Source organism: Mustela nivalis (assembly GCF_964662115.1).
Source record: "Mustela nivalis genome assembly, chromosome: 2".
Lineage (NCBI taxonomy): Eukaryota > Metazoa > Chordata > Mammalia > Carnivora > Mustelidae > Mustela > Mustela nivalis.
Window position 1 is genome coordinate 173,193,511 of NC_139021.1, and position 19,132 is coordinate 173,212,642.

Sequence of the window (19,132 nt, forward strand, 5' to 3'; positions counted from 1 at the left end):
AAGATGTAGCTAAATATATAATGGAATACCACTCAGCCATAAAAAAAAGAATGAAATCTTGCTATTTGCAACAACATTAATGGAATTGAGGGTATTATGCTAAGTGAAATAAATCAGATAGAGAAAGACAAATACCATATAATTTCACTTATATGTGGAATCTGAAGAAACAAAACATACTAACAACAAAGGAAAACCAAACTAATAGATACAGAGAATAGATTGGTTAGTTACCAGTGGGAAGGAATTTGGTGGCGGCGGGGGGCAAAATAGGTGAAGAGGGTTGAAGGGTACAATCTTCCAGTTATAAATTAAGTAAGTGCTTAGGTCATAATACATGGTCATAATGCATGGTGACCATAGTCAGTGATACTGAAAGTTGCCAAGAGAATAAATCTTAAAAAAGTTGTCCTCAAAAGAAAAAAAAAAAAAGATTTTTTACCTTTGGACACAAATGGTAACTATACTTGCTGTAGTGATCATTTGGCAATGTATATAAATATCAAATCATTTTGTTGTACACTCAAAACTACTATAATGCTGTAAATCAATTATACCTTAGTTAAAATTATTTTTAAGTCTGTTTTACATTTCTTCTAGTACCTTTCCAATTCTCATCTGCACCCATCATTTTTACAATAAAAGAGATGTTTCTGATGATAATTTATTCTGTGAAATGACCTTGTCTTGTGTTCATAGCAATATGTTCCGGATTATATCTGGAACTGTTTACCTAGATTTTACATATCAGTAGGTCTGGTTTTCAAACACAAGAGTGTGAAAAATAGTTTAAGGAGTTGGTCATGATAACAGAAAGAACAAAAGGGATAATGAGAAACACATTCTGCAAATAGGTGGCCATGAAAAGCTATTTCCGTTTTTAAGAGTAACAGCTTACACTTGGCAGAGAGGAACTGGGAAGATCCACAAGTCTTTGTCCTTTCAGTTTCATTAAAATATGAAAGAACTCTATTAATAATAGACCCACTGGCTTCTGGAACCTTAACTTACTGTTGTCTTCACCGTGTGAATCATCATATTGTGGGCATCTGCTGTTACTGACTTGAGCTTTCCCTAACTCCTGCCTCTTTTTCTATTACGCTTTTTCCTTTACTTGCCAATTCCATTTTGTATTAAATGTTTTCATCACAGATGCTAAGTGAATTTAAAAATTAGTGTTACTATAATTTTTCTGTACTTATTGACTCTGGAACTTTTAGGTTGATTTAAAGAGGAAAATGTGGAATTAAAAGATAAAGACAGAATATAAGAGGGAAAGTGGGAATGATGAGGAGAAGCAGACCAATGATAATAAAAACAACAACAACAAAGAAGCTGAAAAGATCTCAAAATGATAATTCCCATAGAAGTTTGGGGGAAGAGGAAATGTATAGATATGCTTTTCTTATAAAGCTTTTGAATAGTTCTCTACTTTTCATTTGGGGTATATAGGTTTCATTTTTCAGATTATGGTAAAATATTCCAATTAAATGACAACTTGTCTAATAGCTCTCTTTACTATTTATTTTCTTTTTTAGGAAAGAAGACAGTGGTAGTTTTAGGTCTTAGTTGGTGATAGCTGGAATGGTACACCTTAATTTTTTATTTCTTACCATAAGGCTTTTATGAACCTGAATAATAAATTTGGTTATGACTTACTTAAAAATTTCTTAGCCTGATAAGTACTATTTTCTTCATTTTGGGGTTTCGACAAAGGTCTTTCACAACCGATCAGTGACGGAAACAATTAGAATTCCGGAATTTTGATTCATACATGACATACCTTATTGGATTAAACCAGAATTTTTCCAGCCCAATATCTGGTCTCAAAGCAATTTTGCAGGCATTCATGGTTACTGTCCAAAATAGCAGCTCTGAGAGTTAGGTATATACTACAAGCAACCTTCTCTCATTAAGTTCTGGTGGTTTTACTGTTTCTCAAACTTATACTTTCATCTTCTGCTTTTATCAGAGACTAAAGTCCATCTTAGTTGCAGAAGTGTCTCTATTACTTTGAAAGAGTTCTAGTCCTAATTTAGGAGAAAGGAAATCAGAAGAGCTGGGTTTTAGTTGTGGGTTTGCCCATAATTAATTATATTACCTATGTTAAGAAATTTCACATTTTTGAAACTCATTTTATTCTCATATAATAAGTAAATAGTAAATAGCTCTGAAGTATTTTCTTATTCTAAAAGAATGTGATAGAATTCATGATCCTCCTTTTGTTTGCTGCTTCCATCTTCTATATGATTTTGTAAGGGCCTATTTAGCCAGAGCAACCCCACCCCGGTTGAACTGCCATTTTGTTGTAAAAGTTAAACTGACTCTGCTCACGCCCCACCCCCAGCCCCAGGAACTTACTTAAAAACAAGTCCTGGAAACCAGCCCCAGGTAACAAAGCCCAAATCCAAGGGTGGGTCAGGCCATGTGAAGATATCCAATCAGTGGGGGGGCGGGGGGGGCGCATACTGTCTCCTTACTTACCAAGGAGTGTGGGCCCTGCCTTTTGGGTGCCAATTCTGACCAAGGTGATAGGTTGGTTCAAATGCCTACTAGGGTAAATTGTAATTCAGTTGGTCACCTAGCATGACTGTGCAACTTTCTCTGTGTGTTAAAACTTCATTGGCCACCTGTGCATGGCCAGGCCCAACCACATGGCCTTTGCTCTATAAAAGCTAGTCTGTGAAACAGAGAGGGGCCGCCCTCTCTGTAAAAGCCCCAAACGTTGGGTTTGATTCTTGATGCTTGGTGCGAAATAAAGCTTTGCTTGACCTTCGCTTTATATCAGTCACAGACCCATTATTGGGGGACCCCAACCATTTCATAGATCTGGCCATATGTTTCCTAATTTCTGTCTTCTTAGATAGTAAAATAACTAACTGCCACATTCTTCCTTCCGCCAACTTTAAAGGTATTTTCCGAGTTTCTTTGGTCATGAAAATTGCATCTCTTTCATCGTTCTCTATTGATGTCTTTCTTAAGATAGAATTGATGAGAACACAACAAGTATTGAAGGTGTGAGCAGATGTGCCAGGATATTATATGTATGCAAGACCATATTTTCTGTTTTATTTCCATTACTTTTTTTTCTGTTACTTTTTTAATGCCAGTATTTCCTGGACTTTTTAGCCATATCGTTTCAAAATATCTTTCAGGCCAACCCTTTGCCTCTGGACTAGACTATTCTTAAGCTCTTTACTATTCAGTATCTTCTGGGACAGAGATTTCACACCCTGTCTCTCACCTTCAGGAAGTTCTGGTGGCTAACATAAATCTTGCTTTCTGCAATTTAAATTGAATTTATTTCCTGTTTCTTTTCGCTGTGGAGATGGGAACAGCCCCAAACTAAAAGTGATGCTTTCTTATGAGGGCCAGTGCTGAATATAGAGGAAAGATTATTCCCAGTCTGGCATCAATTTTAGCTTTTATATATTAAAGCTTCCTGACTTTCATTTCAATATTCATGGTCTCAGGAGATGCTATTCTTTATAACCCAAATGAAATAATAGTTACATATCCAATATTAATGTTTATTATGTCTTTTGCTAACTAGAACCCAAATGAGATACTAAAATAAAAAATGAGTTCTCAAAAGCATGGAGGACTTTAGCAGATTTGTGTTTTTCTTGGTATAACTATAGTCGTGGGACTGGGTTTTTGCCTATGGTTTATAGATTTTATCTCATTTTATTAGTCTTACTGTATACATGTTTAATTCATCCATATCTTCCTCATAAGTGATGAGAATAGAAACTTGTTCTTTAACTTGGGCTGTCTTGAAGCAGAGTTTAATATGTGTAGTCAAAAAGCTTTTGATATCTAGGCTAAGCATTGTGTGAGGTATTGTAAAGAAAAAAGAAAACACATTTTCTGCCATCAAGGGGCCTATATTCTTACTGGGGGGAAATATTATAAAACTTGCAATGATAGAACCATTATAAAATAATATATGGTGGTATATATAAAATAAGATTTTGTGGGTTTTTTTTAAGACTATTTATTTATTTATTTGACAGACAGAGATCACAGGTAGGCAGAGAGGCAGGCAGAGAGAGGAGGAAGCAGGCTCCCCGCTGAGCAGAGAGCCCAATGTGGGGCTTGATCCCAGGACTCTAGGATCATGACCTGAGTCTAAGGCAGAGGCTTTAACCCACTGAGCCACCCAGGCGCCCCTAAAATAAGATGTTTAATGTAAATTTTATTTTGCATTTAAGATTAATACAGAAAATACCTTATAATATGCAGATTATTCTGTTAGCTAAGGCATCCTAAAATGTTTAACAATTATTTCATTCTGATTTCTGTTTTTTCACTTTAAAGGTTCAGCAGTTTTCGGAAAAAGCCTTCCTCTTACAGCTTTGGAAAATTCATGAAAGTGCCTTAGAAAGACAGTGTAGTGAAATTACAAACCAGAGGAATATGCTTCTCCAAACCTTTGTAAGTCTCCAGCTCCTTAGAAATATGTTTTTCCACTAACTGTATTGAAAAGTATTTAAATATACTTAGGTGTACTTTTAGAAAATTATACATATGCATATTGGCAGATAGTCCTGTTCAGATATGGAAAAGTATTAAATGCTACTGAAAACTAGTTGGTAGAGTAATATAGTTTGAAAGAATTCTATTAGCAGATATGCAATATAGAAATTATTTGCAATTGTAATAAGCACAGAAAAACCCAGTGAAACTGACTTGAATTGCTCAAGCTTTCAGACCTTGGTTTTAATGCTTTTGAAAGGCAGAGAGGTTCACATTTTAGGCATATTTATGGATCTTGGTGAAGAGATAGATTTTCTTTATTTTTTTTTAATCTTAACTCAGAACCAGCAGACTCAGTTTTAAATGACAGGGCCAGTTTAAGAATGTGACTTACAATTAATTGACAGTTCAAAGAAAATACATTTAAAAATACTAAGAATATTTATTTGAAGTCAGAACCAACAAAGTTTGAGCTTATGCATAACATGGCTAGTTCCCCAATGTAGTTCACAATTGGTTGACATTTCTTAGAAAAAATAGAAAAATACAGTAATATTTAGATTCTGTCATGGCGCAGAGTTTTTGGAAATTCTTATTTCCTCTTCATGTTGATGTTTCATAAAACATAAACTACTTTGTAGAACTGAATTGGAAGTAAATATATAATTTTACTTTTTTTGTCTCTATCTTAAAAGGTTTCCTTGGATTTCCTTATTTGTTGTTTTTCTATAGCAGTAATTCCTTTGAGTGTAGATTTTCATTTTCCCGTTTGGACATTTGATTATTTTACTTAATTTCATATTGCAGTGACAAAATGGCACCTATGCTGCTAAGTTTAATACATAAACAAACACAGATATAATGACAAGTTATAGGATTTCTATCTCAGTAATACTCCCAAAACATTAAGGATAAAACATTCATGTGGAAATTGTTGGTTATTAGTATGCAATAGCTTCACTTTTTAATTAATATTGCTTGAGGAATAAAGCATTTTTCTGATAACACCAGGAAGTATGATCTTATAGTTTTGTTGTTAGTAATTCCAAATGATTGCATTTTAAATCACTATAGAAAAATAGTATTACAATTAACATCTATTGTTGATCTTTTGTTTCTGTTTTTTAGGGGGCTACAAAGAAAAAAGTGACCGAGGAAGAAGAAAAATTTATTAAGGAAATTTCAGACTTCAATAATGAGTATGAAGTAACAAAGAAAAGAAAGCTTTTCATGAAAGAAAATGTCAAGATTGAAATATCTGCCTTAGAAAACCAGGCAAACATTTTGAAGAGGGGTATGAGTATATAGTGCCACCTCTTTTATCTGTCATTAATGAAAATAACTTATTTTGAGCCAGTGAATTTTCCAGAAATTAACTTTTTCATAAGTAAATTGATTATTGCATAGCTATTCTTTTATCTTTATCTTATTTATCCTAATGGAAATGTATCTTACATTGTGAGTGGTCTCAAGTTCTTTAGAATTAGATGTGACATGAGCTTTTAGTAATTCACTCAATAAGCAATTATCTATTCCTCTCTGTTATGTGATGGGCATTGTTGTGCGTTATGGTGATATAAAACTAAAATGTGGAAGAATCAAATATGAAGCAGATATTTATAGTACAATGTTATAGAAGCTATAATAGGGACAAGACTGATATGATGATCTTCATTTTACCATCAGTACAATTTAAATTAGGAAACAAGGTTACACAGTGGCATGGGGAGAATTTCATTCAGAAATCCTAGCATGTAGGTTATTGCAATCTGTGATAAGATCCTCAACTAAAGACATTGCCACAGAGAAGAGAGGGTAAATTAAAGAGATATATAGGCATAATGATAGGACTTTATCACTGATTGAGGTGAACAAAAATAGACAGGGATGAATTATAGTTTTCATATATCAGAGATTGGGTAGAATAGGGCACCAGGAGGAAGAACAGAGGTAGAGAAGCATGTTGGAACTGTAGCCTATTCTGGACAAAATGACTGAGTTTTATTTCAGGTCTTTTTAGTTAGAGATGTATATGGAATATACCAGGGAAGATTCCCAGGTGGCAGGGGAAAATTTGGTTTTGAAGCTGGTAAGAAAGATTAGAGCTAGACCATTAGGTTTGGGACTGAATCCAGAGGAGTTGGTGACATTATTCAGAGAAAATATATAGAGGGAACATAGATGAGGAGTGAAGACTGAAGCCAGAAACTGGGAAAGGATTATATTTATGGAAAGAAAGAAAAAGAATGGGACAGAGTAGTCAAAGAAGGCAAGAGGAGACCCAGCAGAGAGTAATATTTTAGTTTATTTATTTAATTTTTTTAAATCTTTTTATTTTTTAAGATTTTATTTATTTATTTGACAGAGAGAGATCACAGCAGGCAGAGAGGCAGGCAGAGAGAGGGGAAGGGAAGGAAGCAGGCCCCTGCTGAACAGAGAGTCCGACGCGGGACTCGATCCCAGGACCCTGAGATCATGACCTGAGCCGAAGGCAGTGGCTTAACCCACTGAGCCACCCAGGCACCCGAGAGTAATATTTTAGAAGCCAAAAGCAAGATATGTATTTCTCAAATTAGTGGAAAACAAAATAGGATATTAATTTGACAATCAGAAGATGTCAAGTGCAGTAGCATAAAGTAGAGCAGTAGAAAAAGACTGGTGGTAATAGATTGGAGTCAATGGGAGTTGAGGAAATAGAGAATGAAAATATAAATGATATTAAGTGCAAAATTAGTTTTTAATGGAAGCCTCTCTAAAATATGTTGTTACTTTGACGCCTTTAGTAAATGGAGAATAATAAGTACATTTAACTCTTTTTTTTTTAAAGATTTTATTTATTTATTTGACAGAGATCACAAGTAGGCAGAGAGGCAAGCAGAGAGAGAGAGAGGAGGAAGCAGGCTCCCTGCCGAGCGGAGAGCCCGATGTGGGACACGATCCCAGGACCCTGGGATCATGACCTGAGCTGAAGGCAGAGGCTTTAACCCACTGAGACACCCCCACATTTAACTCTTTTACTGACTTGGAGCTCTCAGTATGAATAATGTATTGATTTGCTTTACGTATGACAACTACTATTTTAAGTAATATTCGTCAAGCTTATACTATAAAGCAACCGCCATCCTGAAGACTATAAATGCTAATATCATGTTGATTTCATTTAAATCTTAATTTTACCATTTGATAGCTGTGTGATTTGGGGCAAGATGCCAAACTTCTCTTTGGTTCGGTTTCCCCATTTGTAAAGATGGGGGTTAGTAGTCATGACCTTAACAAAGGTTGTTGTGAGAATGCAATGAAATAATACTGAAACACATAGGATGCTGCCTGCCTTATAATTAAACCCGCAAAAAAATGTGAGGATTATACTTTTTAATCTGATTTTATAGATGAAGGAAATAAAGTTCTGAGAGAGAAATTATTTTGGGTAGAGAGTATAGGACAGAGGCACACATCTGGAAAGCTTTAAAAAATATTAAATGTTTGGGGCGCCTGGGTGGCTCAGTGGGTTAAGCCGCTGCCTTCGGCTCAGGTCATGATCTCAGGGTCCTGGGATCGAGTCCCGCATCGGGCTCTCTGCTTGGCAGGGAGCCTGCTTCCTCCTCTCTCTCTCTCTGCCTGCCTCTCCATCTACTTGTGATTTAAAAAAAAAAAAAAAATATTAAATGTTTGAGTCTCATTCAAGACCTATTGAATCAGAATCTGTGGGAGAGGATAGGGAACATAACATTTTTTAAATCCGTGAGGTGATATTGATGTGTATTTTCAATAACAAGTCAGAATACAAAAGTCTATAGATGCATACTTTAAAACTAACTTTCTGCAAAAAGTCATGGATATCACCATTTCTTTCGAACATATATTAGAAATTTTAGCCAAATCAATCAGGCAACAAAAAGAAATAAAACACGTCTACATTGGAGAGGAAAAAGTAGTCTCTGTGCCCAAATGATAATGCTCTTACATATAAAACACCTAAGGATACCACAAAAAGCAAAAAAACAAAAAACTGCTGGAACTAATAAATAAATACAGCAAAGTTGCAGTATACAAAATCAACACACAAAAATAAGTTGCATTTCTGTGTATGAGCAATAAGTGACCTAAAAAGGAACAAAAATTTAAATTCCATTTATAATAGTGTCAAAAAGAATAAAATACCTAAAAATAAATTTAACCGAGGTGGTAAAAGACTTGTACATGGAAAACTATATAAAACATTGCTTAAGGAAATTAAAGAAGACCCAAATAAGTGGAAAGACTTCTCCTGTTCATGGATTGGAAAACTTAGTGTTGTTAAGATGACATTATTACCCAAAATGATGTACAGATTCAAAGTAATCTCTATCAAAATCCCAACAGTGGTTTTTTTTAAGGTTTTATTTATTTATTTGACAGAGATCACAAGCAGGCAGAGAGGCAGGCAGAGAGAGGGAGAAGCAGGCTCCCCACTGAGCAGAGAGCCCGATGTGGGCCTCCATCCCAGGACCCTGGGATCATGACCTGAGCCGAAGGCAGAGGCTTCAACCTACCGAGCCACCCAGGTGCCCCCAACAGTGTTTTTTTCATGAATTGAAAAACCATCCTAAAATTCATATAAAATCCCAAAGGATCCCAAAGAGCCAAAACTATCCTGGAAAAAAAGAACAAAGTTGGAAGACTCATACTTCTGATTCCAAAACTTACTAAAATGCCACAGTAATCAAAACTGTGTGGTACTAGAATAAGGATAGACATATAGAAAATCAGGATATAATAGAGAGCTCAAATATAAACTCTCATGTATGTGGTCAAATGATTTTTTATAACAGTGCCAACACTATTCAATGGGAAAGGATAGTCTTTTGAAAAAATGGATCTGGGAAAACTGGATACCACCCTTACCTTACACAATATACAAAAATTAGCTAAAAATGGATAAAAGTCTTAAACTTAAGAAGTAAAACAAGAAAGCTCTTAGAAGAAATCATATAGGAAACACTTCGCACTTCATCATATTGGATTTAGAGATGATTTCTTGAATATCAAAAACACAGGCAACAAAAGAAAAAATAGATAAATTGTATTTCATTAAGATTAAGATCTTTTGTATGTCAGAGGACACTATCAAGAGAGTAAAAGCGGAACTCTCAAAGAATGAGTTGTGTTTTTTTATGGAAGAAAATATTTGCAAATCATTTCTTTGATAAGGGATTAATATCCAGGATATTTTTTAAGTAGTTTCTGCACCCAGTTTAGGGCTTGAACTCACAACCCCAAAGTCAAGAGTCATATGCTCTACTGACTCAGCCAGCCAAATGCTTCTAATGGCCAGAATATAGAAGAACTATAATTCAAAATCAAAAAATAAGCAACTCAATTTAAAAAATGGGCAAAGGATTTGAATAAACATTTCTCCAAAGATATGGCCAATAAGCACACAAAAAGCTGCTGTACATCACTAGCCTTTAGAGAAATGGAAATCAAAACCACAAAGACACCCTACTTCATACCCATTAGAGTGGCTATTATGAAAAAAATCCAAAGTTTACACAGAATGATACTCACAATGTTTAGGATGCAATCCAAAATTACTTGACCTCTGAAGAATCAGTGAAATGTGACCTAGTATCAAAAGAAAACCCTAAGATGCCAAACCCACAGTGATCTAGATACTGGAATTATGAAATACTTTATAGCATTTATTATTGAGCTATGCTCAGTGAGTTAAGGAAGTTGCACTTGTAATATATGATAGGTAACTCGGTGGAGAAATAGAAAATGTGAAAAAAAAATTAGAACTTAAAAATACATGATCTGAAATAAGAATGTCACTGAATAAGTTTAATAACAGAAAGGAACTCATAGAAGAGCCAGTGAACATGAAGATAGATCAATAGAAATTGTCCAATCTGAAAAAGAGGGGGAAAATTAAAACAAAATAAAATGAAACAAAAAAATTAGAAATTTAGGGACATGTAGGACAATTTTAAAAGGTCTAACATTCAAGTAATTGAAGTCTCTGAAGGAAAGGAAAGAGAATTGGCAGAAAATATATTTGAAGAGATCACAGCAGGAAATTTCCTAAATTTTCTAAAAGACATTAATTTGCAGATTCAAGAAGTTCAGCAAATCCAAATATGATAAATTCAAAGAAATCCATGCCTAGCCATTTAATAATAGTCAAACTGTTAACAAGTCAAAGAGAAAGAAAAAATCTTGAAAACAGGGAACAATAACTCTAATGCTAAAGGAAGGCTTCCAAGTAGAAGCAAAAATAATACCAGAGAGAAACTTGGATCATGTTTAATGAATTAAAATAAACAGAAATGGCAAATATTTGGACAATTAAAATATCAGTTTTTTTCTCTTAACTTGAAAAGATACATATGATTGTTTAAAGCAAATAATATATTGTCTTATGGAATTTATAATGTATGCAGAGGCAGTTTGTATACATGCATACCATATGCTATCTCATAAAGGACTGGAAAAGAGAACTGGGAAGGGATCTATACAGCCCTACATAACTCCCAGAAAACCAGGAATAGAAGGAAACTTCCTCAACCAGTTAAAGAACCTCTTTGAAAAGCCTACAACTAATATTACACTTAATGATGAAATAGCAAATACCAATATCATTTGAAATGGTGACGTATTAAATACTTTCCCCACAAAGATTGACAATAAGGCAAGAATGTCCATTCTTATCACTTCCATTCAATATGGCTGTGGATGTCCTAGCCATTTTAACCATTTCAATGAGACAAAGTTGTCTCTATTTATAGATTACGATTGTTTACATAGAAAATTATAAGGAATTTATAAAACAATTACTAAAATTAATAAGTCAATATGGTAAGGTTACAGGATATAAGGTATATATTTAAAAATCAGTTGAGGGGCACCTGGATGGTCTAGATGTTAAGTGTCAGACTCTTGATTTGGGATCAGGTCATGATCTCAGGTCTGCCCAGCATGGAGCTTGCTTTAGATTCTCTCTTTCCCTCTCCCTATTTCCCTCCCTCCACCACTCTCTCTTTCTCTAAAGAAAAAAAAAATCAGTTGAATTCTTATATTCTAACAGCAAACAATAGAAAATGGAATAAAAATACCATTTAAACAGCATCTAAAAACAAAATAGAAAAAATTTAACAAGAGACATGAGGGACTTCTATACTATAAACTACAGAGCATTGCTGAGAGAAGTTAAGGAAGACCTAAGTAGATAGATTTATCATGTTTATGGATTAGAAAATTCAATTTTGTTAATAGGTCCATTCTCTTCTAATTGATCATAGGTTCAACAGAATTTCGGTAAAAATCCCATTAAGTTTTAGTAAGCCTTGACAAGCTAATTCTAATATTTATATAAAAATGTAAATCACTTAGAACAGCCAAAATTTTTTAAAAGAACAAAATTTGAGGATTTATACTCCCTGATTTCAAGTTTTGCTAAAAAGCTATAGTAATCAAGATAATGTGTCACTGCCTTAAAAATAGGCATATTGGTACCACGGGAAGGAAAGAGAAATAGCCTTATGCAGATAGGGTCAATTGATTGTTAACAAAAGTAGCAAGGCAGTTCAGTGGGGGAAAGGAAAATCTTTTCAGTAAATGGTGCTGGAACAATTGGACATCCATTGCAAAACAATGATTCTTAAATTTTACTTCATACCATATTAAACATTAACTCAGAACGAACCATACATCTAAACATAAAAGCTAACATCATGAAACTCCTAGAAGAATTCTTAGATGGGACACAGAAACATGAAAAAAAAAATACACTGGATTTCAAATAAATTTAAAAAAATACTATTAAGAAAAAGACAAACCAAAGACTTGAAGAAAATACTTGCAATACATGTATCTGCTTGTGAACTGTTACCTAGAATATAATGAACTCTTACAACTTAATAATAAGAAGGCAACAAAACTGATTCTAAAAGGGGAAAAGGATTGAACTTCACAAAAGGGCATATACTGATGACCAATGAACATATGAAAAGATACTCAGTATCTTTAGCTATCAGGAAAATACAAATTAAAACCACAGTGTATATCACTGTACCTACATTTAGTTAAAATTCGAAATGCTGGTCATATCAAGTGTTGGCAAGTATGGGAAGCATCTGAAATTCATATGGTACTGATGAGAATGCAAAATAAATGGTACAACCACTTTGGAAATTGTTTTTCAGTTTCTTATCAAATCTATCTATGAAAGACCCCCAGCAAATATCATCCTCAATGGGAAAAAGCTTGTGTCCTTCCCGTTGAGATGAGGAACACGACAAGTATGCCCACTCTCACCACTCTTGTTCAACATAGTATTTGAAGTCCTAGCAACAGCAATCAGACAACAAAGGAAAATAAAAGGTATCCAAATTGGTAATGAAGAAGTCAAACTCTCTCTCTTGGCAGATGACATGATTCTTTATATGGAAAACCCAAAAGACTCCACCCCCAAACTACTAGAACTCATATAGCAATTCAGCAACGTGGCAGGATACAAAGTCAATGTACAGAAATCAGTGGCTTTCTTATACACTAACAATGAAAATACAGAAAGGGAAATTAGAGAATCGATTCCATTTATTATAGCACCAAGAACCATAAGATACCTGGGAATAAACCTAACCAAAGAGGTAAAGGATCTGTACTCAAGGAACTACAGAACACTCATGAAAGAAATTGAAGAAGACACAAAAAGATGGAAGACCATTCCATGCTCTTGGATTGGAAGAATAAACATTGTTAAAATGTCTATACTGCCTAGAGCAATCTATACTTTTAATGCTATTTCGATCAAAATTCCACCGGTATTCTTCAAAGAGCTGGAGCAAATAATCCTAAAATTTGTATGGAATCAGAAGAGACCCCGAATCACTAAGGAAATGTCGAAAAACAAAAATAAAACTGGGGGCATCACGTTACCTGATTTCAAGCTTTACTACAAAGCTGTGATCACCAAGACAGCATGGTACTGGCATAAAAACAGACACATAGACCAGTGGAACAGAGTAGAGAGCCCAGATATGGACCCTCAACTCTATGGTCAAATAATCTTCAACAAAACAGGAAAAAATATACAGTGGAAAAAAGACAGTCTCTTCAATAAATGGTGCTGGGAAAACTGGGCAGCTATATGTAGAAGAATGAAACTCGACCATTCTCTTACATCGTACACAAAGATAAACTCAAAATGGATAAAAGTTTCTTAAACCATTAAACAAACATTTGCCATATGACCCAGCCATTCTACAACTAGATACACCAGAGAAGTGAAACTTAGGTCCACACTAAGTTTTTAGTAAATTTATTCACTGTAGCCAAAAACTGAACATAACTCAATGTCCATTAAAAGGTAAATGGATAAACAAAATTTCTGTACCCATGCCGTGGAATACTCAGAGATAAGAACAGATCTGCTCACAGACAACACGGATGCGTCTCAAAAGGATATGGTGACGGAAGGAAGCTGGGCACAGAAGAATACATACTAAATACAAAGCAAACTGTGTGGGACAACAAGCTGATCAGTGGTTGCCAGTGTCAGAATGAATAAATTGCAAAAGGGCAGAGGAAGCTTTTGGGATTGATAGAAACACAGTTTCTTGATTGTGGTGGTGTTTTCACGAGTGTATGTGAGAGCCAAAACTCTCAGAATTGTATGCTGTTAGGTGGATATACTTTATGTTAATTATTCCTCCAAAAATTGATAAAGAAAAAAGTCCTTGATACCACAAATACTGTGGGAGCCCTCTCTTTTGTGTCCTTCCTCCAGAAGTATGGGTTTATTTTAATAGATTTGCTTCCATAGTACCTGGTACTGTTGGTCTTTGTACTTGAACAAAACGCATCCGTCTCTATGTATATTTTAACATTTTTATATGAAACTTTAAACTCTGTAATGGCAGGACTTTGTTTAATGCTCTGTCTCTAATAGTATGAAAGAGATAATTATGAATTGATAACTGTTTCAAAAGAAGTATAAAATGAGGTGTGAATGTATAGTAAGCAAAGTTACCCTGGACCAAGAGTGAAGGAAGATCTACCGGAGCAAGTGACTTTCAGACTGAGGTCTGAAGGGTGATAGGAATTAGCCAAATGGCAGATCTGAGTCAGTATCAGAAAGTTGGATATGTAAGTCAAGAGCTCCGAGGGAGATTTGAGCTGAAACTGGTATATGCAAACAATGAATCATGGGATGCTAGAGCAAAAAACTAATGATGTTCTGTATGGTGACTAAGATAACATAACATAAAAATTAATTAATAATTAATTCAGGAGTCATCCAGGAAAAATGTATTGAAAGTAAGTAATAGAAAACTGAGGAACACCAGGATTTTCAAAGCAAGAAGAAGAAAAAGGCCAGTGATGAGTGTGTAAGGTAGGCAGGACACGTTACTGTGTGAAATGGGAGATCACCTCAGGGAGAGAGAGTGTGTGAGGGAGCGATCAGCCCATGTTAAATGTTGCCAAATTGCCAACCATGAAGACCAAGAAGCAGCCATGGAAGGTCCCTTGTAATCTTTAGGGAAAGCAACAGATGAGGGTAGGAAGAGAGGAAGGGTAGAGGCCAAGTTGTAATGGGTTGAGCAGTGAGAACAGAGGAGATGGTGATCGTAAGCGCCCACAAGCCCTTGAAGCGAAGTTTCTCTGGATGAGAGAGTCCAGTAAACAGGGGGTTATGAGGTCAGGGGAGGGCTTCTAGTGGGTTATGTGTTGTCCATTTTTCATTTCTGTTGTTTGAGACAGGAGGTATTTGAACATATTAAATGATGATGGATCAGAGCCCATGGAGAAGTAGAGTTGAAAATTCAAGAGAGAAGTAAAGTTCCCAGAGAAGATAGGAAATGGTGCACAGGTGGAGGGATTGGTGGCGATTTCAGAAGAAAACAAAATAAAAGCAAAATCAGTAAACAACCTACATGACCATCAATAAGGGCCTCTAATTATCTGAGTATTTATCTCCTTATACTTTTGTCACTAAATTTGTCTCGTAGAATCTACTAATGGAACCGCTAGGTCAGAGAAAAATATTAAGAGACTTAATGTCAAATCAGATTCCTTAAATCACCAAATTAATTAATTTTCCCACCAACTGTTTAGGAGAATGCCTGTTTTCTTGTATTATTATCCTATACCATTACCAATGTGGGCATTATCACTGACTTTAATCTTTGCCAATCTGACAAGCAAAAATATTATTTTTATTGTTGCTTTAATTCACATTTCTTTGATTTTGCATGATGTTGAATTTACCTCTCTGAATTTATTAGTCACTTAAATTTCTTTTTATTTTCCTGTGAACAATCTATTCATACTCTTTGTTCATCTTTGTACATTTTTATTCTTACTAATTTATATGAGCTCTTTGTAAATTAAGGAAGTTAGCTAGTTGTGTGGTGTCATGTGTTTAAATTTTGTGTCCTAATTTATTGTTTACCTTTTGAAAAATTAGGAGATGAATCTTAAAGGATGAATTAGGAGTTTATTGTGGGGAGAAAAAGAGGAAAGCTATTCTAGGTAGAAGAAGCAATATTAGCAGTATTGTAGAAGTGTGTAGCCATATAGTGAGTACTATGCAATGTCATTTTAAATATGCTTTACTTATGAAGGATAGAGTTTTCTTATTATCTCATTGGGAAGCTTGTTTTACTTAGTGATGTTACATTGTTTTGAATTTTCTCTAGGTAGTCTAACCCTCAATTAACTAATTCTTTTGTACCTCATTGTTGCTTAATTAATTCTGGTCAGTTCATTAGAAACAGTTTCTAGACGGCCAAAGAAAGCTTGTTGGGGCTTAAAATTGACCATATGAATCATTTCTCAGCCTTTTGACTAAGATCAAATACAGTATCTGTCTTTGACCATATACTACTTAAATTTTTAGTACACACACACACACACACACATTAATACTTGTTGACATATTCAACGCAAAGCTAAGTGGCTAAAATATGGCTTTTATTTGTCTATTTGTTTCTAGAAATAAAATCGATGGACCATGATAGTGGCCAGTTATGTGAACTTCAAAAACAAAAGAGTGAATTAGTACAAGAATTACTTACTGTGCAGAGAAAACTTAAAGGTATTATCTTTATGAGCTAGTTTATTTTGCTGATGAATATAGTTACATATGCATAACGGGTCATATTATTCTTTCCAAGTATACTCACCTATTGAGATACAGTGTTATTGGTATAAAGATGAAACAGGTAAAAAGTTTAAAAAAAGTGTTAGATCTGATATTTTTAATGTCATAAATTTTGTCAAGATCTTTTTTTATGCCTGTAATTGCTATATTAAAATAGAAAATTAAGAATCATGAGTGCATACGTTTTATATAAAGCACTAAAAATTAAGAGTATTGTTCTTAAGAATGAACTCTTCTGTTTATTTTTTTAAAGATTGTAAGCGTTTTCTTAATTGTTTAGTTTTTGAAGATAAAAAGATTGAAGCCATTTGTACTACCAAATACCTAGAGGCAGAAAAAGCAAAGATCAATGAAAAGCCTCAAAATGATGCTGAGTGCTTAAGGTAAGAATTCCCTATTATATTTTGATATAAAATCTGGTAATTTTTCAAGTTGTCAAAGAGATTTCAGCATAAAGCTAAATGTAGGCTTTTTTTTTTTAAGTTCCAGATAAAGATATTAATTCCTTTTATGTGTATTGTGAAATATGCTAATGAGAAAAGGCTTCACTGGCTAAAAAGTGGTACATGTAAGTTTCACAGTGTATCGGGTTGATAATACTGAAATCAATTTTTTCTTTTACCTCATGGACTTAGTGTTACTCACATCCCAGCAGATTAAAACAAAGTTATTAGTTCCAAAACCTCCTTTCTATTATTCCTAACTTTTTTTTTTGAAGATTGATTGATTGATTAAAGAGAACAAGAGAGCACACAGAAGGAAAGGGAGAGGGAGAAGCAGACTGCCTGCAGACCAGTGAGCCTGATGTGGGGCTGGATCTCAGGACCCTGGAATCATGACCTGAGCCAAAGGCAGACACTTAACTGACTGAGCCACCCAGGCACCCCTTACTTTTTTTTTTTTTAAATGATTGAAATTATTTTTTATCGTTTTAAATTTGAGGGGGAAAAATCACAACCTACTATTTTACTTGAAATTTATTACTATTTGTTTTATGGTGAAAGAATGAAATATATTTTCTGTATGGAATATTGAGCTACTTTTTATGTATTTGGATAATGAAAGAATGGCTGGTGTTTGAAACAGCAGAGTAATACACACAAGGAGAAAACCTTCAGTTTGTTAATTTTACTATTGTTTATTAATAATTCAATGTTATATTTGCCAGCCTAATTTCAAAGAAGTTCATTTATGTTCTGGGCTAAATATAAGGAAAGAAACCTCATTACTGAATCTATGAGAAGCAAATGAAGCCTTCTTTTACATAAATCATATAGAAATATGTCCACTAGAGCTGAACAAATGCTTCATATTAGCTGTGTATTGCCTTAGGCCATAATTTTAGTAGATTGTGAGAAAATATTTGCAATTTAATTTTATGTTAAGTTTTATAAGCATGAAATATCAATCTCTTGGGTGATATGTGTGATGCAGAATGAGTTTCTGTAATGACAATCTGCTCATTGATTTTTTTACATTTTCAAAAATGATAGGGCCCACTGGTGACATGATAGTTAGTATTATAAGGGCTTCTGACATGAACTCCAGTTTTGTGGGTTTATCAATCATAAAAATTTGCCCTGGGTTAAAATTAAACACACAGAGTCTGTTAGAGAGTGTTTTTTCCTTCACAGATGGTGACAGAAGAAATTTGAATAAAAAGAAGCATTAGTCTTTATGCATTGTCCATTTTTTGCATTTTAGCACTTATCAAATGAAATGGCAATATTCACCAGTTCCCACTTTAAATTACTTAATACGTGTAGTTCAGTTTGCTTACTGGTATGTTCCATAATAGTAATTTCAAGTATAAAGAACAAGTCAAAGTGTTGAATATAAAGATTTTAGGAAATAAGGCCATAAACCTTATAATTAGTGCAAAAACAAGAAGCTAATAATGGCGAGACATTTATTCAATATCATGAAGGCCAAAATTAAGTTGGTTTTATCCCTAAATTTTGGAATATTCTTTTCCATCTGTGTGTTCAAATGCATACTGAATTCTGTTGCCTTTTTCTTAAATTTTCAGGTTTAATTACTATTGGTATAGATGCCATTTTTATAACAGGGTTTCTCAAACTTGGCAGTGTTAACATTTGGGGCCGGGTTACTCTTGGTTGCAATAGGACAGCCCTGTGTAATTTAAGACGTTTAGCAGCATTTCTGGCCTCGACCCACTGGATGCCAGCAACATCTCCCACCCTCAGCTCTGACAACCAAAACTGTCTCCAGACATTGCCAAATGTCCCCTGGACAGAGGGGGGTGGGAAAAATTGTCCCCAGCTGAGAACCAGTTTTATTTTAAGGTTATTATAGTTGTACTTCTACTTTTATTAAACTTTAACCAGTTAAGAAAGCAATTATAAAATTAATATTAGCTTATGTATATGCATTTATTGTTTCTACTTTTAGTAATTAGAAAATTTTACACATCTTTTATACTGTCTATATCATTAGAATTCTTTCATAATGATTATTTTTTGAATTAATCTGCCATGTTCAGATTAT

The 19,132-nt window shown here is 34.3% G+C and overlaps 1 protein-coding gene across 1 annotated transcript in view; it reads left to right on the plus strand.

The window, feature by feature from the left end:
• Positions 1-19,132, plus strand: part of CCDC172 (coiled-coil domain containing 172) — a 54,972-nt gene that overhangs the window by 20,487 nt on the left and 15,353 nt on the right. The window contains exons 3-6 of the mRNA XM_082722569.1: positions 4,321-4,437; positions 5,608-5,773; positions 16,457-16,558; positions 16,905-17,007. Of these exons, the coding sequence (XP_082578695.1) occupies positions 4,321-4,437; positions 5,608-5,773; positions 16,457-16,558; positions 16,905-17,007 (488 nt within the window). The remainder of the gene's footprint in view (positions 1-4,320; positions 4,438-5,607; positions 5,774-16,456; positions 16,559-16,904; positions 17,008-19,132) is intronic.